The sequence below is a fragment of the Chinchilla lanigera genome, unplaced genomic scaffold (assembly GCF_000276665.1).
Source record: "Chinchilla lanigera isolate Chin_1 unplaced genomic scaffold, ChiLan1.0 scaffold00022, whole genome shotgun sequence".
Taxonomy (NCBI): domain Eukaryota; kingdom Metazoa; phylum Chordata; class Mammalia; order Rodentia; family Chinchillidae; genus Chinchilla; species Chinchilla lanigera.
This window is the reverse complement of record NW_004955423.1, coordinates 9,249,528-9,274,129: the sequence shown is the minus strand read 5'-3', so window position 1 is coordinate 9,274,129 and position 24,602 is coordinate 9,249,528. Positions and strand designations below refer to the sequence as shown.

Below are 24,602 nucleotides of genomic sequence, written 5' to 3'. Positions count from 1 at the left end.
GATTAGTGTGACTGACTTACTCCCTTTCAAAGATGAACTATATTCAAACCAACGACAGTGAATGTAATCAACAGCTCAAATAAAAATGTTACGTGAAGTAACTCCAGGAAATATGTATAAGCAACTTTATGGTTTGGTTAAGATATTAATTATCCACTTAGTAAATACACTACTGATTAACAAAATATGGTGAAGTAAGTCTCTAAATTACTATAAGCGTTTTTAAAGAAAGACAATCCCCTAAATGTTTTCTGGTTAAAACATATAAAACACTGAAAGTAAGTGTATTTTTACAGTTACTACAGAGACAAGGATTATATTACACAGCAATAAAAATAAGTTTCTTCTTAGATACACCACAAAATAATATTTTCAAATGCATGAGCTCCTTAGTTCCACATAACTACTAAAGAAAACTTACAATTATGCCAAAAGATGTCATAATTCTAAGTCACCACCAAATGAGAAATTGGAATTAGACCAAGTAACCACTAAAGCAAGTTGGCATCTTTGCCCCAGAAATAAGATTTTTAAAACTGAACTGCTCCTGTGCTCATTTAGTCAATTGCTTGCCTGGAGGAACAATGTCATTGTTTAGTGAAAGAAGGGGCAGACTGGGCTGGAGATGCTGCAGCTCAGCCGGTGTGTGCTCAGCTTGGACAAGGGCTTGGGTTCCATCCCTACAACCACAAAACAAAAACAAAAATAGAGGAGCACGCCAGGTACTGACACAGGTCAGAATCAAAGACCTGCATTTAAAGCACCTCTGTGCCCAAGAAAAGGTCATGACTGTGTGTTCAGTAAGGAGCGCTGGTGCAGGAACGGTGGTCCAGGCCGCCATCAACTAATTCACTAAGCCAAATGGATTCCCTAGGGGTGGGGAGAGAAGGAAGGAGATGGCTGTGTGAAGGAAGGCCCCTGCTCTGTCAGTTAAATATGACATGATATGTACACAGACAACCACCAAATCAATCTGATACATGATGAATAACAGTTTTTTCAGTGATTCTTACCATGTATTACCAAAAACAAAAACACACAAACACACAAATCCACACAAAAGTCACTTAAATTTCATGTGCAAAAAAACAACCCACCTCGTCCTTCTCATTTTTCAGAAGCTGATGCAAATTCCTGTTCTTGCACTGTAACTGTCTGTCTCTCTCCTGAAGCCCAACGATTTCCCTCCTGGAGGTTTCCAGTTGTTCCTAAAATGTCCATATGCCATTCTGATTAAAATTAACACAGAATTCACAACTAAATTCTTAAAAGACCAGTAACAAGAAGTCATATATACTAGTTTGTTAGCTACAATCAAAGTTTAATGGCATGCAAAATGTTTAAGCAGTTACTACAGAGCTTAATACAAAATTAAATCTATGCATCAAGTTTTTATCATTTAAATACCAAAGTTTATATTTAAGGGCTTCAAAATGATTCCTTTGAAAGGCTTGTCCCTTATTCCATAATGCTGCCACGCCACATATTTAAAACTTATTTTAAAGACTTTTTTATTAGTGCATCTTTGCAGTACATGCTTACATTCCTTGTGTGGAGCTGGTATATGTATATAACACATACTTTTTTTTTTTTGGTACTGGGAATCGAACTCACAACCTCATGCTTGCTAGGCAGGCACTGTGCCACTGAGCTATATCCCCAGCTAACACATCTTAATTCGTTTTTTCATCCTCTTTCCTTCCGTCCCTGTCCCTTCCCTCTTTCCTCTGATCCCCTTCCCATTTGAGAAATACCTATCTCCCTACTTCCCATTATGTTTTATTGTGCTCTTTATTTATAATTTGGGCTTCTCGGGTATGAGAAACCATGCAATGTTTAATCTTGTGTGTCTGACTTACTTCACTTAACATTATGGTCTCAAGACGTTTTAATCCTTCTACAACACACTTCTAAAGGTATCCTCAGTGACTGCAATACTGCAACATCCTCCCTCCTTGAGAGTGCACTTGACTGAGAAAGAGTCAAACATGACTTGGAGCCAAGTCTGCAAAAGGGTGGGAACACTTCCCGGGGCGCTTCAGTTCAAGTCTAAAACCTCTGCAAAGGTCTGCTCACAGCTGTCTGCATTACCAGCCTGAGACCCTACATGTCCACCCCAAGTGCACCTCCTCCCCCGGTACTTCTTCACCTTGCCGCCAAAATGCTATTTACCTCCCGTATTCCTGTTCACACCTCCCCAGCACTTCCCAGTTTCTGTGCCTGGTACACGTTCTCACCACGCGGTGTCAGTGTCTTCACTTCTCACCACTCCTCCTCATGCTGTACACGCTCCAGTCCCTACAGAGCTACGTGAAGCTCCCTGAAGTGCAACCCTCTCTCATGCCTCCTGCTTTTATATGAGTTCACCACTCTGCCTGGAATATTTTTTCCAGGAAAGAATGACCTCTCTGTGAGACTTTCTCATCTCCCACACCAACAACAATTAATGCAGCAAATAATTACGCCTTAATGCGTTTCATTCCACTAGACTGCAAGCTCCTCATGTGCAGGGATTAAGGTTTCATTCATCTTTGAAACCCAGTTCCTACAACATAAATATTCAATAAAATTTTGTTCAACAAGTTGAATGAATCATATGCTAGATCTTGAAACTGTCAAGGCCAGACCAGTGACTTTCCACATTGAATACACACTTCTATCCAAAGATGAGCCAAAATAAAAGATTCTGGACCAGGTTAAATGCCAAATTAGAAGACATACTGAAAGGAATAATCTTTGTTCTGGGTAGTCCTAATGAAAAGACCACTCCTAAAAGAAAAGCTGTAGTGACTCCAGCTTATCAACATCATTATATGATCACTCACTAGCTACTTGTTAAGAGTTGGCCGAGGGGTACAGGAGTAAAAATACTATCCTCTAGGTTTCCAACTCTGGATCAGCCTAACCCACAGTAGGACCCTCCGGTGTCTCTGGTTTGGATTAATGAAGGAGCCAAGGTCACAGCCTTTGTACAAGCGTCGAAGGTAGTGAATCTCCCCTCCAGACCCCACAGTTCCCCAGCCAGCCAGGTCACACAACCAAATAATCTCTGGCCCTGAGGCATACCGGATGTACAAAAACCTAAAACGTTATCGAAGAGGAGACATTCTTTATCTCTGTATAAGAACTAAGAAAACAAATAGCATTAGGCAGCGAGAGACTGGAAGAGGCAGGTGTCACTAAGTAGCTACGGGACTTCTCTCCACATCCCTAAGGTTTATAGCGTTCACAGGGTGACTATGCCACTTCTGTTTCATGGCACACTCCCTACTGGCCTTTGAAATATTACATTCAGAGATCCTGTTATTCTCTCATGGAGAGCAGAGATTTAAAATCCCAGAATTTTTCTTATTGAATTTTTATTGAATTTTTTCTTATTGAAAGCTGAAAGGAAGCTGATCTCCTAAGAGTATGCAAGTAAGAGGCTTTGATTCTCACAAATACAGAGACCCAATGTATACTAGGATATTCAGGAAAATATTAGGCTTGGATTATATTACATTTTAAATAATATACACCCACAATGTAAGTTCTTACCATACTTCAAACACCTTGCTCCTCTTCTCCTGAAAGAAGTTTTTGTTTTAAAAAAGGAAAATACAAAAGAAAGTTTAAAAAAAAGGAAGAAAGAGAAACCAGTGACAAATGTTCTACATCTGAATATAGCAGGTCAATGATCCTGTGAAAGTATTATCTTTTTTCAGATAAAAGTTAGCTTAATAATGCACTTTTCCACAGTCTTCTCTAGAACCCCAGGGACCTGTAACCGGCCTTACCTAGCCTGTTTTCACTACTGAAATTTGGTTTAAAAGTCTTAGAAGAGGCTGCATCATTTAATTGTATGAAAAATATTCTTATGCTAGACAGGATGGGGTAGGGGAATCCCTACTGTATTTTCCTCTAAATATAAATATTTCCTAATTAGCTTTTTAACAGACTCAGCAAATTATGGCTGAACATACTTTGGAAGATCTCCTCGATAGTTCATAAAATCAATGCCTTCTATATAAATATTAGAAAGTAATACAATTGATATGTACAAATTACTTTTACATTCACTTTTAATTAGCAGTTTAAAAAAAACTAAAGCTTTTATTAAATAGAGTCAGTGGATACTTATAGCACTGAGTTACACAATAATGGAGTAGAAATAGAATCAAAATGAAATTTCTACCTTAAGTTTTGCATAGCAGCTCTGCAGATGGTCCATATCACTTCCCAGTTTCAGATTTTGTGTTTCCACATTTTCCTGAGCTAGAAGGTTCTTCCGCTGAAGTACAAGTAGCTCATTCATACAATTTAAAACAGCAACTATATTTAATTCTTTCTTTGCTTCTTTACTTTTGGGTTCTTCATATAATGAAGGAAATCCAAAAGTAGTCAACTCCTAATAAGAGAAAGTGTTTCCTTTTAAAAGTTGGTTGTCCTTGGGAAGATGTTGGTCAATGGATACAAAATTTCAGTTGATAGGAAAAATATGTTCAAGAGAGCTATTGTATGACATGGTGATTATCACAAACAACAATGTAGGGTATTCTTAAAAACTGCTGAGAATAAAAAAAAACAACTGCTGAGAATAGGTATCAAGTATGAGGTATGCATGTATCTATGAACTAGCTCAACTGAGCCACTCCACAATGTATACGTACTTCAAAACATGTTATGCATAATAAATATATACAAGTTTACTTGTCAATTAAAAATTTAACAGAATAATAGATAGGAGTCTTTTCTGAAAGAAACAGAAAACCTGCCCAAGATTATTAAGGAAATACTATCCCAAAGAACAAAAACTTTAAAAACTGGGCTTCTTCTAGACCCTGCTCTTGTGGAAGAGCCTAGGATAATGGGAAGGCTGACCCGCTCCAAGCAGAACATGTAACCTAGTATTAGACTAGATGATCACAGAGGTTCTCTGCAAACCTAAGTCTCAGGCCACCATGTAGCATACCTGTGCCCAATGGATATTTTTCTGTAGCTTTGCTAGGATATGCTCTGCTATATAACATGACTTTCACCACTGCTTCTTAAAAAAACATGTTACCTGATCAAGATATGAAATACTTTGTTCAATATTCTCTTCTGTGCAGAAGGCACTGAAAAAACTGTGTACATTTTTTGATAAAGGTACTGAAGAACATAGCACTTGCTGTGAGTATAAACTTGATGGAGACATCTTTGTTTCTGAGGTATATTGAGAGATATTTTTGCTTTCTGAAAAAAAAATAAGCACTCATATAATTTATAAAAATGCATGTGACAATAACCACCACCACTAAAGATTTTATATAATATACAGTAAATAAATTCATATATGTAAGTATTTTCAAATTAGGATAGAGCCATTTTTAAATGGAAGACACACTTTTTCCAAAAAGATACAACTGAAGTGGCCTTCTCAGTAGGCATATTAGGTGCCAAGCCACCTTAAGCTCCACTGCTTCAGGTTTGTAAACACAGTTGAGAAAACACACTTGTCTATGTCATTCAAAGTTCCTGTCATTAAAGGAATAAATCAGAGAAACATATTGAAGTAGCTACTGAATGTATCTCAAATGCATAAAATTTTCCTCAAAAATTGTAAAACTCAAGCAATCTATTAATCCATCCATAGCACTGCACCAAATTAATTATGGCACATTCTTAGCTCTTCTCTAGTAATTTTATTGAGGGTGGAAATTAGGTATTTCACATCCATTTATGTCTTTCTTTAGTTGTATCTTCAATATTTGTGCTACTTCACACGTTCACAGCTCCTGCTGTGGTTTCCAGTTATTTCAGACTTGGTTACCTGCAGACAGACCTGGATCTGTAACAGTCATCCAATCTCCCATAGCAATTTCCAGAGCCAGGGTACCTGAGGAACTGGTTCAGCGCTGAGACATGTAGCCAGCTGCTGTCACTCTTCTATGTAGGCATCTCCTTAAAAACAAATGACAGAATAACTGCATCTAAATGCAAGCAAGTAAGAAATCAATGTGTAAGTATTTGGTGTGTTTCAAAATGGAAGGATTTTGCAATATTTATTCCCATGTAGATATGCCATACCGTCAAGCTCAAGAATTATATTACATATATAGGCATAAAGTATGTAAGGAACAAGCCTAAAGGCTTCCCAAGTTCTCTCAGGATATTTACGTTACTTCATACGTAAGATGACGTGGTACCTGAGCTGACTCACAATACCGATCTAAGGTACAGGACTGCATCAAGTAATATTTCTCTATTACATGCTTTAGTACCCCGGTGCCCAACCTTCTGGCTCGCCTGGGCTGCACAGAGTGAAGTGGAATTGTCCTAGGCCACATCTAAAACATATACCACAATTAGTGAATATAGGTAACAGTATTTCCTTTATTTTTATACTTTTTATTATAACACTGAAATGAAATAACGAACCTAAATTCAATAGTAAATAAGAAATGTTCTGCTTAATAACAGTAGGAGGATGAAATACTGCTGCTACTGGTAATCCCTGAGCTTTCCTCATCCAACAAAATGGGGCGCACCGCATGTCTGACCCAGGCGGGCTTCACGCTGGTTGTGGGAGCACAGGAGGCAGAGGCCGCACCGCACCACACTACCAAGTCATGAGAAGTATCTTCCCACATCTCATAATGGTAGTAGTTTATGATCTCGTGGGGCCACATTACCAGCCGTCCAGGGCAGCATGCTGCCTGTGGGCTGCGGGTTAGACATGCCTGCTTTACAACGAAGTACAACTCTCATTTGCGTAGACGGGAAAATGACAAAGTTCTGGGCCTACATTCTTTCTTCCCCAAATATATCAGCAAAGTTTTTCATTTAAATAATTCCTAGCATTGGCGTAGATGGAGGGAAAGGAGTATTTCCCCACATTGCTCTTCAGATAACATCAATTTATATCACTAAGCACTTCTGGCAATATGCATCATAAATCTTAAAGATGAAAAATATCAATATAGAAATCTCATTTCTAAAATTCTATTCTAATAAAATAATGTGTACAAAGAGTCATCTACAGGTTGTTTTTTACAATAGAAAAAAAAAAAACTGGAAACAAATCCACAGCAGAAAATTAGGTAAATCCAAGATACATTTGTACAGTACAACACTATATGGACTTTACATAAAACTGTGTTCAGGGGCTGGGGATTTAGCTCAGCGGCACAGCGCCTGCCTGGCAAGCGCAAGGTCGTGAGTTTGATTCCCAGTACCGGAAAAAAACAAAACAAAACCAAAAAAACCCCCCAAAAAACAAAAAAAAACTGTGTCCAATTAGGGTGGAACAAGTATTTAAACGAAATTTGAAGAACTGCAAATACCTAGAAGGCCAGAAATACAAATAAAGGGGACTAAATATAAGACATATAACTGTCTCCATCTACCATAGAGATAATGGAAGTGATACATATTTCTCCATTGTAAGAAAAACAATTCAAATGAAACTGCAAGTGGCAACTGTCAACTGAATAGAAGGTCAGGGAAGGCGGGAGCAAAGCTGCGGGGAAACTGGTGGCCACCTGCCACCTGCCTGGACAGCTGCTCCTCAGCTACAGCAAACTGCAGTTGAGAGAGGAAGCAGAGCCTGTGGTGACAGACCTTAAAATTTTTAGGGACACTGGAATTCTGGGCTTTTATGTGAAGTATCCCTATTTGTAAATATTAGAAGCCAATTAAAAATTTTTAAATTCTATACAAGTTACCCCGTGGGAAGCAGGGGAGGTAGGAAGAAGATATTAAGCCTAGTTGGTGCCTGAAATGTTCTGCACCTTGACATGAAACAGTTACAGGTTATATACACTTAAGATCTTAACTACACACAGTCCTCATTTAATGACCTACCAGTTTACAAACTGTTCAGACTTATGCCCGAGGCACACCGTTCAGATTTAAGACCCACGGTTCAGACTTACGACTTGTCTTTTTCATGTACAGTTCCATACATCTTGCTCCATGATCGATTCCCAATGTCTGTTTTTTGGTTGTGCATACCTTGTTTATATAGTACTTTAATTTTTGCTGACAGTACTGTGTAGTGCAGTACTACAGTTTTATGTTGCTACACATTACAGTACTGCATGTGAGTTATGCAAATAAAAAGGAAAGTCATCAAGTTGGAGCTCCCTTTCACCATTTCTTTGTTCTAAATACTGCAATGTACATACTGTATACAATTCCTCAAGTAGCAGCTAATTCATTTAACAGCCTAGTCACAGGAACGGAACTTGGTCCTTAAACGAGGACTGCATGTGTAAGTTATAGTTCAAAACAGTAACACTATGTAACAAGCCAAATAAAATGCCTCCTTAGGCCAGATCTGGACTGAGGAGTAAGTGTTTACAACCCTTGTTCTGAATATATAATACTGTGGGAAAATATTCACAATATGATGAATGTTTCCACACATTCAATTATACTGCGCTCCCACAGTGCACAAGACGTTTTTCTAGACACAAGAGAAGTCCTGATTGGGAAGTTCACGCCCTGGTGAGGGTAGCAAAAGACACTAAAGAGGCAGGCAATAAATTAACACTGCACGACAAGAATTATACGGAAAATAATCCATGACAATATGACAGAGTTGGCAGGGAGTACCTAGATCAATCGGGGAAGGCTGTTATGGCATGGTGACATCTGAGCTGAGACCTAAATGATGTCAAGTCCATTACAAGATAATCAATGACCAGGGTAGCTTAACCAGAAAAAACAGCAGGCACAAAGACCAGACATGAGCTTGCTAAGTACGAAAAACATAAACAAGGCCAGCGTGTTTGAAGCACAGTAAGCAAGGCTGGAGGGTAGGAAGTTAGATTTCTCTGAATTGTAATGAAATGTTGAAGGGCTTTGGCTTTAAGCAGGAAAGAACAATCTCCTTTATGCTTTAGCAAAGATGACTCTGGCTTTGCTGTGAGCACTGCACAGGTGGGTAAGTAAAGGCGGGTACCAACAAGGAGGCTACTGCAACAGTCCGGGTAAGAAAACAGGTGCTGCACCACAGTTCCAACAGAGCAGGCAGAAACAGGTGGAAGAATCAGGCATGTATTCTCAAAAAGGACCTTCAGGATTCGCAGATGGATTAAAATGTGAGTGAAAGAGGAATCAAGAACGATTTGCAGGTCTAGAGCAGCACACAGTATAGAGCAGACATTAAGCGGCGTTTTGCGTGCATGAAGGTTATGCAGTCTGGCATCCATGTCTTGCCAGCTTCCTACTTGTTCTCTGGTAAAGAAAGACACTGAACTATTTTGTACTTTCCACTGTACTTAAACAGATGCCTTCAGTAACAGGAAGAGCAGCAGAAAGACTGAGTCTGCACCAGGTAAGAAAAATAGGAATGTTACTTTTGGCCTTAGAGAGATAGCTGTAAGTAAAACAGAATGCAAGAGGCAATGAATCGAGCTCCTCTAACGTAGCTGCCTGGCATATGGGAAACACATATTAACACTAGTTACAACATCATCCAGTCATAGTAGGGCTGTTGGGTAAAAACAACAGGACACTACAATGTGGAACAAAATGCACCATTCTCTTAAGGAAAATTAGACACAGATACTTAAGATGATTTACAAACAGACATCTTTTTAAAATACTTTAGGCTGTGGGCTAACTTTGTAACCAACAGCTTTGAGGGGAGGAAGAAGATCAGAAGAAACAAACCGGCATTCTCCAAAGCCCTTCTTGTTCTTTTGTTAAGGTGTTTGTAAGACAATAGTGCAGCTGTCTGTTCTCCTTCTGCAGAAAAGACTAAAGGCCAAAATGTGTGTATGACCTACCCATTCTTTGAAAGTGCAATTTCAGTCAGTTACTCTGTAAATTTGTCTTTCCAGCGCTGTCAGATTTCAACACTGAATTTTCCCTTTAAAACAATAAAAGCCTGCAAAAATATTTGTGTCTAGTTAAATGTTCACAGTGAAAAAAGTTCATTTTGAAGTCTATAAAACAACTTACAAACAGTGTAGGATTTAAGTACAGGATTTCACACAAGCCAAGCTTCCACAAGTCCACTTCTCTTCATTCACCTATGCTCCAAATTATACACTCACTGTGTGACCTAGGATAAAACACCCACCCAGTTTTTAAGGAAAGGAACCTTATGACTTAATATAACCCCAAAACCAAGCAAAGCACTGCATTCTAGATCAATCAGAGCTAAAATTTCATTATTGAGAACTGTTAACTATTTTTATGAAGATGTTAAACTAAGTCAAATTGCCAGGCATGGTGGTGCACACCTGTAATTCCAAGAGGTACACGCCTGTAATCAGGAGGCTGAGGCAGGAGGATTGCCACGAGTTCGAGGCCAGCTTGGGCTATACAATGAGATCAAGGCCAGCCTGAATTACATCACTAGGCTCTGTCTCAAAAAAAAACTAAGTCGAATGAATTTAGAAGCAGTAGAGAGGGAGCAGAAAAACACTTTGCATAAACTTAATGTATCATCACAAGCCCACTGCAACCTGAAAGCTTCAAAAGCAACCAAAGACTCCATGACCAGGCACTGGGACACAAACTCGTACTGTAGATTTGATCAAGTCAGAGAGCAAAGCATTACATAGTGGATGTGATTATCTAGGTCAAACCATGTGAGAACAAATCTGCTTACACTAGCATTGTTTTTGCAGTTTCTATTAGAACAAAAACATTAAGAGCAAATCATGTTTTGATTCAAGTAATCTGGAGCCTAAAATTCTCTGTATGGGCCATTGGTTGGGGCAGCTGCCCGGATTCCAAGACAGGTCAAATTTACAACTGGCTTTCATGAGTACAACTTGAAGAATAAAGAACTGAAATACCTTGTAAATAACACTGCACTCACCTAAGATTGTGGGGGAACAATCCTAAAATACAGTCACGCAAAGGAGGAAAACCTATACAGTAATCCATAAAGAGGAAACAATTCTCTCCTACTCTCAACAATACAGAGACAGTGTGATTCATTACTGGTGGGCTACAAAGTATATAAAGTAAATAAACTTTATCTTACAAGTACTTCTCAAAGTAGAGTCCAACCAGTAATCTTCATAAAAGAAAATACTAATACTGACAGGAGTAAAGAAAATATTAATTACTGATAGGAATGAAACTGAAATAATCTCAGTATAAAGGTTATCTGATCACTTTTGGAGAAATGCTTTTATACCGTACTTTATCTTCCCTATATGTCGCCGTAAGTTCCAAGGTACCAAATCCACACATTACAGATGTAAGGTAAGAAAGGCTATTCTGTTCTTTTTCTGGAGAAAACGTTACCTAGTGCTTAAGAATTACCTAGTAGGTAATTTTCTAGTTTAGAATCTGGGTAGGAAACTGAGAAGCAGTGATACATTTGAATTTAATATTGTACCCTTTCACAAAGAAAATAAAGACACTGTTAAGTTGCATAAATCTGTCATTGTTCACGTCAAAGTATTTTTCATATTGTTTTTTTCTATACCAAAGATAAGAGGCACCAGGCACGGTGGTGCAAGCCTGGAATCCCAGCACTGAGAAGGCTGAGGCAGGAGGATTTCTGAGAGTTTGAGGCCAGTGTAGGCTACAAAGCCTGAACTGCACAGTGAAACCCTGTCTCAAAGGTAAGAAAAAGAAGGGTAAAAACTAAGGCAGGCAGGAGGATCTCTGCAAGTTCAAGGCCAGCCTGGGCTACAAAGTGAGTTCAAGGCCAGCCTGAACTGCATAGCGAGACCCTGTCTCAGAAAAGAAAAGAAACGAAACTAGGGCTTATAGAGATCAACAGCACTGATAACCAGCATATTTCTAATTGGTTGTCCATCCAGGACACAATTTCAGTTTTCAAAATTCTGTGATCCTTTCATTCTATCAACAAACTTTTAACCCTGCATGTGTAAATCAAGCAATCTATAGCAATTAAAACAATATAGTCAAAAATATTTCCACTCAGTTTATTTACAGGATTTATAATGTATTTTAAATGATTTCATTTAGAGCACATGATTTGTCCTACTTAAGTTGAGACCCACTTATAAAATTCATCTTTGCTTTGCTAGCTTCTTTCTCATTTAGAAACCCTTTTCTATCTTAGAATAAATATTAATGCAACATATAAACTAAGTTTATGGACTTTTCGCACAAACATTTGAGGTTCTTGTTATTTTAACTGTTTTTTTTCCCCCATTGAAAAGTTACTGATTGATATACTGTATATCAATCACTTGTAGAGCTCTAGGGCAGGCAGCTTCTAACACCACTCTAGTTATTCCTGTGCCTTAGGTTACTCTTTTTTTTTTATTTTTTTATTTTTTTTGGCTTTTCTCCGGTACCGGGAACCGAACTCACGACCTTGCGCTTGCCAGGCAGGCGCTTTTTGCTGCTGAGCTAAATCCCCAGCCCCTGCCTTAGGTTACTCTTATCCTCTGATACAGACTGAAGGATCCTTCCCTATCCTTTCCTGACTAGCTTCTAACAGAATACAACAGAAGCCACAGGATTTCGCTTTGAAGATTAGGTTATAAAAAGGCTGTAGCTTCCACAGAAGGTTGTTTCATTTGCTGCCTCTTACACTCCTCCCTCTGGGAAAGCAAGCCATGGTGTTGTGAGTAGCCCTACGTCGAACGTGACAAGAGCACAGGTCTGTGGCAAACGGAAGCTGAAGCCTACAGAGAGCTGTACGACTAAATTTGGAAGTGCACCTCACCTCAGCCAAACTAAGACGCCAGCAGCCCTGGACAACACGTTGCTGGCAGCCTCGCGAGAGACCCCGAGCAAGAGGCACGGAGCTGGCGGTGCCCCGATTCCTGACTCAGAAACAGTGAGCTCACAAACGCTTGTGTTAAGCTGCTAATTTCTGGAATAAATTGTTATGAAGCAATAGGTAACAACTGCTTGGAAGGAAGGAAATGGAAAAGATAAATCAGCATTTTAGAGAAAAGTATTATTCTTCATTTCCATTTTTTTGTTCTCAAAAACTCAGCAAAAACACAGTATCTTGATTACAAGATTTCTTTCACACAGTACACTGAATTAAGGGTTCTTTTCAAGTTCACTTGAAATCCAAGTTTTCTGTTTTTGTCTTTTTTACACATCACACCTTCACCCTCAGCAGGTTATCCTGGGGCCACTGTCATCCCAGAGCGTTCCTGGACCTTGAAATAGCAAGAGCCCAACAGGACATCCTCTCCAGGCCTCTTAGCCCTGCGCAGACCCAGGCTGTGTACACCGTGCAGGGGCAGGAGGGACTGGTACCCCTGCTCCCCGTGACCTCAAGGGGGGCCTTGCATGGGACTGCACGGAGGGTTCCCAGGAGGTAGCAGCTTCTAAAAGTTTTGATATACAAATAAGTATTTATATATTTTATGATGTATACATTATATCTATCATACATATGTATGTGAGTCCCTTTAAAACTTACCGACTCCATAATTTACATCTTTTGATAAAATAACTAAAAACAATACTGCACTAAACATACAACCGATCAAGTATGACAATGATGTATCTAGTATTACAATTAACCAGTCCACATTAGAGTTACAGTGGGATGCCTCCCCCACTACCTGACGAACTTCTAGCGAGGCTGGTGAACACGCTCATATTTGTCTTTGCAGCCAAGGGTTCCTGCTCAGTAAATCACACAGCTAGCTGAATCCCACATGACACACTTACTCCAGCCTCTGTCCTCCTCCTATGCACTCTTCGTTCATCCTCAACATGCGTTTCCCAAGCACAGCTCTACCACCCCCAAACTGTCTCTTCACGATCTCCAAACACTGCAGCCCACGACACTCTATTCTCTAGCCCTATTCCAAGCTACACTCCTAAGCACCGCATTTTACAGTTCTGTATTCCCTTTCACCAAACCTAACGGAATAATCGATGACCACAAGTAAATAATTCCTCACACATTAATAGGTTCATTGTGATAAGGAAGGAATGGAAAAGCTAAATCAGCATTTTAGAGAAAAGTATTATTCTTCATTTCCATTTTTTTGTCCTCAAAAAAACACAGTATCTTGATTACAAGATTTCCTTCACACAGTACACCGAATTAAGGGTTCTTTTCAAGTTCACCTGAAATCCAAAATTGAGAAGGGACAGTGTCTATCTAATCAGAATTCTAAAACTTCAGGTGTCAGAAAATAATACTTTCCTTTACACAGCAACACAGTAACATTATACCATCTGGGCTTCTAAATATTGCACGGGGATTTTCACAAACAGCTAACCAAGTTTGTGCTAAAATATCACAAAATTAGAGTTACCGAGGTACTGTATTGGGTTGGGAAAATAAAACTGTTAAACAGAAGTCTTTAAACATTAGTCCTATGGTACCAATTCAGTAATAAAACTTTAGAATTCAGTTAACAGTGTACTTTAAATAGATGTTATTACTCTTAAAAACTAAATATACAGAGATTATTTAAAACATTAATAAACTACAACAGTTTTGTTCCAAAGAGGACTATAGCTTTTAATTCTGTTACAAGTATTTCTCCTACCTTACCACAATGCAGTTGTGGAGACTGCTACAGAAACACACTAAATTGAATCTCTTAAAAATCTATTTTACAAATCAAAAATCTAAATTATTTTATTTGCATGACATAATTTAATAATATGGATATTTTCCACACAAAACTAATTCACACATTAAATTTTAAATATAACAGGATGGCCAAAACACAAACATTGGTTATGACCCTAACAACGAGCCTTCTTGATGAGTTAGTGGCTACCAGAGAGATGTGAAGTTGGGGAGCACAGGGCCGACAGCGCTCGCCTCACAGGACTGGGCATAATGAAAAATGAGGCCTAGGATGCCTACACTTTGGTTCCGGCTGGAGTGGGTGATTTCCGGTGGACGTTCAGTCCAAGTCAGCAAGACTTCTGGGCAGGCACACCTGAGAATAAAGGCACATTCAGCCATTTTCACAACTCTGTGTCTGTTCTTCAAATTGCCTGAATCTCAAGTGAACCTCCCAGTCTGAACTGACAAAAAGACTTCGATCAAGTCAACAGTCTGGGGTCATATCCTGACTAGCTCAGTTACTACAAGACTGTCTCCCCACGTGGTGTCCTCACCTGTAAGACAGGGTGACAACACCTACTTATTTGGGTTTTCATAACAAGGTGACAGATGGAAGACTAGCACAGTGTAACAGCGACAGGGGGTATCTGTTTAAGAAACATATGTGACAGGTACTGGCCTAAATGCCTTATGAAGTCAATCCTCACAACAAGTCAGTGTTATATTATTTTTTTCCTTTCACAGATAAGGAAATTGAGGCAGACATTTTAGGTAATTTGTTCAAGGTCACAGAATTAGAATATAGCAGAGGCAGGATTCTAACTCACCCCAGACTGCATTGCACCGTATACTGTCTCCTAACATCACTCCTGTGAAGAAGGGATCTCATCATATCTTTCAACCAGGCAAAGACTGCCTAAAACGGTGTGAAGATAAGTAAAACATTTCATGTCTACCCTACTTTGGGTTGAGGGATACAACTCAGTGAAACTCCTAGCCAAAATTTACTATTAAACTGGTACCTTCTTAGTTTAGGGAGCTACGTGCTACACTTCAAATTTCTTGAGCTGATTATTGCTGCAGGAGAAACTGTAGAGCACAATGATTAAAAACAGGGACCCAGCCAGGCATGGTGGTGCACGCCTGTAATCCCAGCACTTGGGAGGCTGAGGCAGGAGGATTGTTGCGAGTTCAAGACGAGCCTGGGCTACAAAGTGAGCTCAAGGCCAGCCTGAACTGCATAGCGAGACCCTGTCTCAAAAAGACTCCCCCCCATCCCCCAAAAAACCCAAAAAGCAAGGACCCAAAGTCACACCACTTGGTTTCAAGCCACAGCTCTGCCACTTACAAACTAACTGATCCTGAACAGAAATTTCTGGGCCTCATTTTCCTCATCTGCAAAAGGGGAGTAAAAACAGTTTACCTTAGAGAATTATTAGATGGTTACACAGTAAAAATAGTTAGTAAATTTATTTAATCATTCTAGTAAGCAACCTTACAGATGTAAATAAAGGGTTTAAAATGGTCTTGAGTAGATGGAAAGACAGTAAAAGTTACCTATTCTTAGTGATTTCACTACCTTGGAACAGACTATTTTGTTCATAATAAGTAAGGCAAAAGATCAATATCCAACATGAAACTTTATTGGCCTCTTAAAAATAATATATAAAATTTCCATGCTATAAATATAGATGTTTGTTCAAGAACAGAAAAGACTAGAAGGAAAGACCAACCTAGGAAATGGAACGGGAGAGGCAAGGGCAGGAATTTCATTCTTTTCTTTATACACTTTCATACACACAAAAACAGACATTATGGGCAATTTTTCCTTTTTTGTGTCTCTTAAATTTTCTATACGTCAATGTGTTTTTTCATACAATAAAAAAATCCATGTTTTTAAAAGTGATGCTAAGAGGCACAGGGAATGAACAGCACCACTATCGAACAGCAAAACTAACAGTAGAGCAGCATGAACGATAAAAAAAAAATTTTTTTCAGAAAGACCTGATAGGCAAAATCTAGCTCTTGAGTTATGCAGATAATTGTGTAGGGAAAGGAGGACTTTACCAGAGGTCAAAAGCTGTGATATGGCAACCAAATTCAACAAGAAAGGCACTCAAGAGAAAACCGAAAAGACGAGAACTAACAAAGCTTTATTACGCCGGCTAACAGACAGTCTCTAACTAGGAGCCAGAGAAGATGTCCACTCCGAACTGGGTTTCACCTTCAGTTTAAGCACATTTTAGATTTTCATAGTAACCATTACCTCATTTTTGGGAATCTTACAAGAATGTCACACAATTATCACAAAGTTTACTTCCCCCAAAAGCTGTCGGACAGCCAGATTCCAGATGACCACTGCAGTTCAACTTTTAGCCTACTTCTCAATTTTTCCTGTTTCGTATGTACCCATTTTATGACTCTGTTCTCCTTTAACTGGGTTGATAACTAACCAAGGGGGCTGGGATGAAGAGTGGGGTCAACTACAGTTTAAGTGAACTTAACTGACGTCTCTTAATATGGAGTTAAAAACGAAAATGCAGTCTCTCTTGCCCTATCAGTTGTTTTACAAAACAAGCTTCAAAAATCTGAGAACAGTGCATCTTTCCCCTAACTAGTTATACTTCTAGACATCTATGCCACATGTTCAGTCATTCAAGTGAGCAAGCACAACAGACAAAACATATAGACTGCATGGTTATTTGGCACAGCAAGAAACTAGACACAATCTTAATATCCACCATAAGGAAAGGACTAAAGCCCAATACATACAGCAAAAACCAAAAGAGCTACTCCAGGGTCATTAGAGAATGAAGTAGATTTGTATGTACAGTACAAATACAATTACAGATTAATGACAACAATATGATCACCACTTTTTGTTAAATCAAACCACATAAATCCAAGAGAAAGGTCTACAAAAGTTACAGACCATTACAAATGTTGTTCCTGGAGATAGGCTGGCCAGGTGTGGGTTGGGAGGTAAAAGACCAGGATCTTCATTTACAGAGCAGCACCCCTGTATTTTAATGGAAATCTCAATTAAGATAAATGGCACACTCCATCAATCCAGTACACTTCTCACACCTATTCCACATAGTCATGCATACTAATGAACTCGGATAATGCAGTTCACACAGATGGCCTATGTCAAAACATGTCTGTGAGAATGTGTGTGGGAACCTAACCCATCAGTGAGACAGAGAACAGAAACACAGAAACCAGACTTTTCCCAACAGTTTGCAAGCATGAAGTCACAGAGTACCAACAGACCTGACACAGGTAGATGCTAGCCCGGGTCAACTACTAATCCAATTGGGCAGAAGAAAAGAAACGGGACTTACTTTTGCTTGTAACTGTTAACTCTTCAAAAAACAGTATTTTTACTCTATCAACCTTTTATGCAACAAGCAGTGAGGGTGCATTTCTGCTTTGTCAGCAGGTCATCATTCTGCTTGTAATCCACCTTTATATGAGGCACCATCACTGATCCATGATAGTAACTCAATCAAATTTGCTGCATGAAGATCCAACCAAGTTCAACAATATATTATCATCTTAAGGAATGCAATATTATGACAGGTAAGTCTTACCACTTTAGCCATGCTGCAACTTAGAAGGGCTTTCAATCTAACTTTGATGGGTCCCAGCTCAGAGAAACAGTAAGGTGATCCAGGGTGTCAATCATTAGCATGACAATTTACAGAAGGTGCAATTACAGATTCTTCCTATGTACACACAAATAGTGGTAATCATGGTCTTGCAACAGAATTACTCAGATAAAAGAAACAAAACTATTTTACCTATCTTACCTTATAAGGTTAAAAGCTCAGAAGTCCCAATTTTAAAAATTACCATTTATTGGTATTTCATTCAAAAAATAAGAAAAGGGTAGCATTTACTAAAGGCATTAGAAATCACAAAAAAAAAATCTCGAACGTAACTCATAAATCTAATTATTTTTTCAACAATTTAGCCAAGATCCAATTACTGGTTATAGTTCTCAATGTGCAGTCCCTGAAGCAACACCAGTATCACCTGAGAACTTGTCAGAAAAAAAAAAAAAGTCCTCATGCACTACTCCAGGAGGCTGTTAGGGCAGGATGCAGAAAACACTGCTTTAACAGAATCTTCAAGTGATTCCAATCATAGTTTTAGAATCACTGGTGTATTCTGCAGAATGTGGTTCAGTATAAATTAAAAATCTGGACTGAGGCAAGAGGATCATTGAGAGTTTGAGGCCAGCCTGGATTACAAAGTAAGTTCAAGGCTAGCCTGAACTGCATAGTGAGACCCTGTCTCAAAAAGACAAAAAAAAAAAATCTGTATATGCAGTTAGAGTATAGAATTCCCTGGGTGTATAGTCCTTATTTAAGGATTTTATAAATGGGAGCCCCAAAATATTGCAAAAGTATCCCCAAGTGCTAAAGAAAGGTTGAAAATACCACTCCTAAGGAATGTCTGGCATGCAAGCCTTGGAGGGTAGAGGGCAACCTCTGAGAAAAAACAGTACGTCAGGTGAACATTCATACATCTTATTCACATCTTCTAAAACCAGCAGGTCTACTCTAGAGAAAAACCCAGGAGACACTCTTGTGTATGCATGGCTGGAGATGTGCACAGGTGCAGCAGCATTCTTCACATCAGAGTAGTACAGGGCATAAGCCTGCAAACAACCCCAATGCCCACCCACAGAATGATAAGCTGAGTGTACTGATACGACAGGACACAGTGATCCTTCATTGGTTCATGAATGTGTCTGTTTGCAAATAATTTGGTTCACAGTTTGCTTCCGTTCCTGGACTCTACAAGGGGTGATGAGCACAAACGCAGCTATCTTCCCCATTCTGACACATGGTCATGGCTTCCTCTAGTCAAGTTCTTGGTCACAGGCAGACCTCCGCACACTTGCCGTGAAGCCTTTTTGTGTGCTTTTTCAGCACATATAGTACTGTACAGTAGTATTCAGTCCGGCATGGCTCCGAAGAAAGTGCAAAGCAAGCACAGTAGTAAAAAGTCCAGTGATAATAAAGGTGACAAGAATATGCAGAACGGTAATAAAGGTAACAAGACGGTTCATAGCAAGAAATGGTAAGAAGGTTTTGAGGAAAATAACCATTGAATTGAAGACGGAAACTGTAGAAAAGCATCAGCACGGTATTCGTGTGACTGATCTGGCCTTATTACAAGATGGCAACGTGTACACCCCCAGCTACGTATTATGCAGTGATGTGAAGCTTCAGTGACACAATATAGATAAGTCTGAGGATCATAAGCGAAAAAAAGGAGTTCCCGGACATTAGGGCATGGTAACAATACAATTTTTAATTGTACCATCAAGGTCCTATCGCTATGTTAAGTGGCACTTATTACATTATTAAAACTACACAAACTAAGAGTCATAAGCTATGGAATATACACTATGTTAACTATTTGTACCTTCACAAAATTCTAAAAATGTATGCAGTGTACTTCAAATATTTCAAAGTTTTAAATTCTACCCAGGAAGTCTGGCTCTAGAGGCACCAAGAGCTCTGGGTCCTAGGCCTTACTGCCAATTCAGGGGCTAAACTGCTTTGGGTCACAGAAGCCAAAACTGATGACTCTCCCCCCTTAAGAATACAAACACAGGCAGTTGGGCTACAGTCTCAGAAGCTATATGAAGCTCTTCATAGGTTTGTGAAGGATCCATGCACTGGGAGTTAAAAACTATACTAACTTATTATATAGAAGAGGCAGCAAAGAAAATGATGAATTCTGAATATCGACTGCATGCCAGATGTGGATCATCAGCTGTCACTTAATCCCTACAATGGCTACCTGCAACAGTAGATATGCTAATTTACTGACAGAATAACTGAGGTGGATAATTAGGCACTTTACTTGGAGACCACGAAGAGAGTAAAAAAAGCCAAGTATTTGATCTGAAAGATAAGAACAAAACCTAGGCTTCCTCTTGACACTCAGTAGGTATCCTGAATGAATGATACGAATCTCCTTATAACAAAATAACATGCCTGAGGGTGGATATACTTTGCTTTGGGAGAATATGAGGGAGGTTATTTATTTATATTTATTTCTAAGATGCTGTCTCACTTCTTAATTCCATTTATTTCTAAGATGCTGTCTCACTTCTTAATTCTAGAGCCCAGAGGGATATTCTAAAACTTTGGACAAAGAGATTACAATTAACTAACAAAAGACTGACAAATTCAAGATTTATACAGTATAAAAATTATATGCAGTGGCCGGTCCCCACTGTGGATTACAATTACAGTCATTAGACTATATGTAATCTAAAAATCATATGCAGTCCTGTAATTCTTTTAGAACAATATTCTGTGAAACCCCTCCAAATCCAGTGTTTCCATAACAAGTTCCACTTTTAGCAACACTGGCACAAAAATATTTTCTTAGTGTTCTTAGAACACTGTATGCCAGGAATGACAGAAATCATGTTTTAAAATAATTTTTTCGCTATACACCACACCCCCTTCTTAAAAAAGCACACTTTTATGATATGAAAACAAAATTATTCAAGGAAGATAAAGCAAATGGTGAAATTAATGGGCAGGGGCTGACTGGCTGACTTAACCATGACAGTGAATACTGTGAAAGACAGATAAATACTTCAGAAACTGGACAGCACATGATGACTAGCATATAAACTATCTTCGGTCCCAGACAGATACTAGTGTCATTTAGATAAAGAGAACAGAGGGGTAAAGTTAGTAAGACTGGGTTTGGGTAAGTGTGTGGCAATAACAGGTTCAGTGCAGAGCTCACTGAAGAGATACTGTCATAAGAACTCACTGGTTTAGAGATACTGTCATAAGACCTTCAAATAGAGATAAACTCTAGGCCTTGCCTGGAAACCAAAGGACACTGGAGTAACTTTAGGAGTCATCAGTCACTATCCTGTCCTTCAGTCAGTCAATAATTACTGCACTTCTATATCAAACAGAAATAACAACTGGGTGTGGGTGCACATGCCTACAATCCTAGCACGTGTGAAGCTGAGGCAGGAGGATCTTGTGAGCCTGGGCTACTTAGTGAGTTCGAGACCAGCCTGAACTACATAGCAACATGCTGTCTCAACACAACAAAACTATTAAGTGTACATCAAGTATAAGCTATTTTGTAGGCAATGTCAGGATACTAACATTTATCTAATTTTCATAATCATACAAAGCAGGTGATATTATTATCACCCCTCACATGTGAGGAGCAAGATTACATAGCTAATAGTCCCACGGTCAACCCAAACATTTGCTTTGGGAGAATATGAGGGAGGTGGGGAAGAACACCTGAAGCAAGAGTTAATGAAAATGTAGAATTTTAGTTCAAGATTGTTGTTTAACTGGATTTAGTTTAATTTCTATCAAGAACTTACTTTCGTTAACTCGAAAGACAATATACATCTTATCTCAGAGTCCTATACCCAAGAGCCTACTATTTTCCAGCCTTCACACTAATATTCAGATCTTGCATTGCATTATAATTGCAATTTCTCCTTATGGAGCCATATATTGTCTTTGAATCCCTATACCCCGACTTAACAACAGAAGATACTCGCAGTAGTCTGTTAATGGAAGATATTCAGCAAAAGTCTGTTGTATGGTCATTTTCATCTTCCTAAAATTGCTAAGGTTTCAGTAAAGTATGTTTCGCCTTTCACTGCTGTGTGAGGCACTTGCTTTCAGATACTACTTGAACTGTCCATGTTCAAAACGCCTTGGGATCCTCAAATTACTTATTTTTTTAGAAATACTCTTTTAAAGTAAAAACAAAATTCCTCAAAATCATTTCAAGGTTCCCTATCACCTGCCGCTCAAAGTTCACAGCACCCTTCCTGAACCTTACCACTAACACAACCCCACCTGACTCCAGCTCCACCAAACCACCTGCAATTCCTCACCCATCTATTGCTGAACACGCCAAATGCTTGGTGAACTCCGCCTCCATGGAGACACAGCTGAAATTTCTAAACCCTTCCCATATTTGCATCTTTCCCCTTTCTCCCTTACAAACTCCTCAAAGCAACATGTACCTTTTATTTTCAAGTATGGCAGGTATCAGCATAGTGTTTAATAAGTGCAATTAAAAGAATCACTAAAGCATAATTCAGTAAATCTGCTGATGCTCAGGCACGCTTCTAGGTTGTTTTCCATTACTCATAATGAACAGTGTGCTGTTTTTCAGTACCTTCACTGCCAGCTAATACTACCATTGCCAAAGACACAAAACAGACTCACACAGTATAAAAATTTTGTGTCATGAAAAATGGCCAAACCAGTTTTGTGTCATGAAAAATGGCCAAATCAGTTTCATAGTTACTGTTAAAGATATAGAAAAATTCCACCTTAAAAAGCTTTGGAACTGTTCCTGGGAATTTTTTTTTTTTTTGAGATGGGGTCTCAATATACTGCCTATGCTGGGCTCAAGCAATCCTCCTACTTTAGCTGCCCAAGCAGCTGGGATTACAGGTGTGCACCACCGCGCCCAGTTTATTGCTCCAATATAAGCATGACGAACAAATTAAAGTCACACTATTCTGCTGCAATGTCTTTTCATCTTTTTATTTCTAGGTACACATTATACAGAAAGCACTCAAATGTCTATTTTCATAAAACCTGGGTCACAGTCAGTTTTGGCCAAAGAGAAGACTGTCAGGTTTTAGGAGAATCCACGTGGGGAGAACCCACAAACCCACATATACAATCTGACTTTCCTGGATCTGAGGGCTTTAGGAAGAGATCTTAACAGTTAATATTTTAGCTTTCTTATGTATCTGCCTCGGCATGTTTAGAGCACAATGTGCTTAACAAGTCTTGTCACAAGGCCCAATGTGTTATGAGATCTTCACAATTCATCCTAGAATAACTGAGTCTTTGCAGTTATCTTCAAGCTGCTTCACCATGTTACTTAATCCTAGGGCTTTATTATCTTCACTGTACAGATGGGGAAAGAGAAGGAAAGAAAGGTATAAAATTACTGGGTTGAAGAGGCCCCACCATTCAGGAAAAGAGCCTTTATCAGAGCCTAACCCTCAAAGAACCTTTTTGCTTAAGAACCTTTCATTGACAGGAGACAGAACAAAGTGTCGAGATAGATACTAGCTTTTACATGTTTACTCTGAATGAATAGCGTAAGCTTCTTAGGCCTGCAGGCTGATAGCTCTAGAATAAGATTTGATGGATTAAGTTTTGTGGGCTGGATCCAAGATTATAAATCTACCTTTACCTTCTAAATTTCAAAGTAGTTTGATCTAAAAACTTCGGGGCATTTCTCTCCCGATCTTTAATTTTCAAATTTTAGGCAGTCTTTTGAATGTGTCAAGTCATACAGACTTTTCAGATAGGATTTTCTTCCACCTCCAGTCTCTTGCAGAAGAACCAAGAAGATTCCCAGGGAATGGTATCCACCATTCACAGCCAACTCAGGAGAGAGAATCTAACCTCTGACTCTAAAGTCCAAGAAGCCAGCACCCTTCTGAACCACCCTTGGAAAAATCTCAGTTTTCTCATGAAATAAGAATTATTGTCTCCATTGCTAGTAATGACTTTGTTATTCACACTTAGGAACCTTAAAATTGGGGTAGTATACTAATACAAAGATGTCTGCATGTGTTGAGAACAATTTATTTAGCAGATTCTAATTCCTGGGCCCAAGTGACTTGCATAACTGGGCCAATCGCACAGGCTCGAAGAGGCGCAAGGAGCTCACAATTCGGTTTACTGCACTTTACTAGAAAATTCTAAACCACTATTTTCTCAAATAGGCCTCCGTCTTAGATGATGTAAGCTCTTCCCTAGACTTTAAATTAGACCACTATCTTACTGGGGTGCTCGTCCCCTGCAGCAGCCAGAGGCCACCCCGTAACTCATTCTAACGACTGCCTCCTGCGGTTGGCACCGACAAATCGCCGAGACCCTGCAGCCCCCAACCGGCCACCTTCGCCTCCCCCACGTCCCCGCGTGGCCTCTCCTTCCCTGCCAGGCGCCACCCCCGCTCCATCCCGGAGACTTGGGGCTCGCGGGCCAGAGCCCCGCCGCGGGCGATGCGCCCCCAGCAGGAGCGACCGCGGGGCGGCACCTACCTCCCACCTCCGGCTCCCGGCGCGGCGGGGTCGCTGCTC

General features: G+C 39.4%; 1 protein-coding gene across 3 annotated transcripts in view; it reads right to left on the bottom strand.

Annotated features, from left to right (window-relative positions):
* The window catches only part of Ssx2ip (synovial sarcoma, X breakpoint 2 interacting protein), a gene marked incomplete at its 5' end in the record, with an annotated part of 46,766 nt that extends 22,164 nt beyond the window's left edge, over window positions 1-24,602 (bottom strand). For all 3 annotated transcript variants that reach the window (XR_260961.2, XM_005385153.2, XM_005385155.2), the window contains 5 exon segments: window positions 1,098-1,208; window positions 4,175-4,387; window positions 5,045-5,214; window positions 5,792-5,922; window positions 24,564-24,602. Coding sequence is in view for 2 of the 3 variants with exons in the window: in XM_005385153.2 (XP_005385210.1) it covers window positions 1,098-1,208; window positions 4,175-4,387; window positions 5,045-5,214; window positions 5,792-5,834 (537 nt within the window).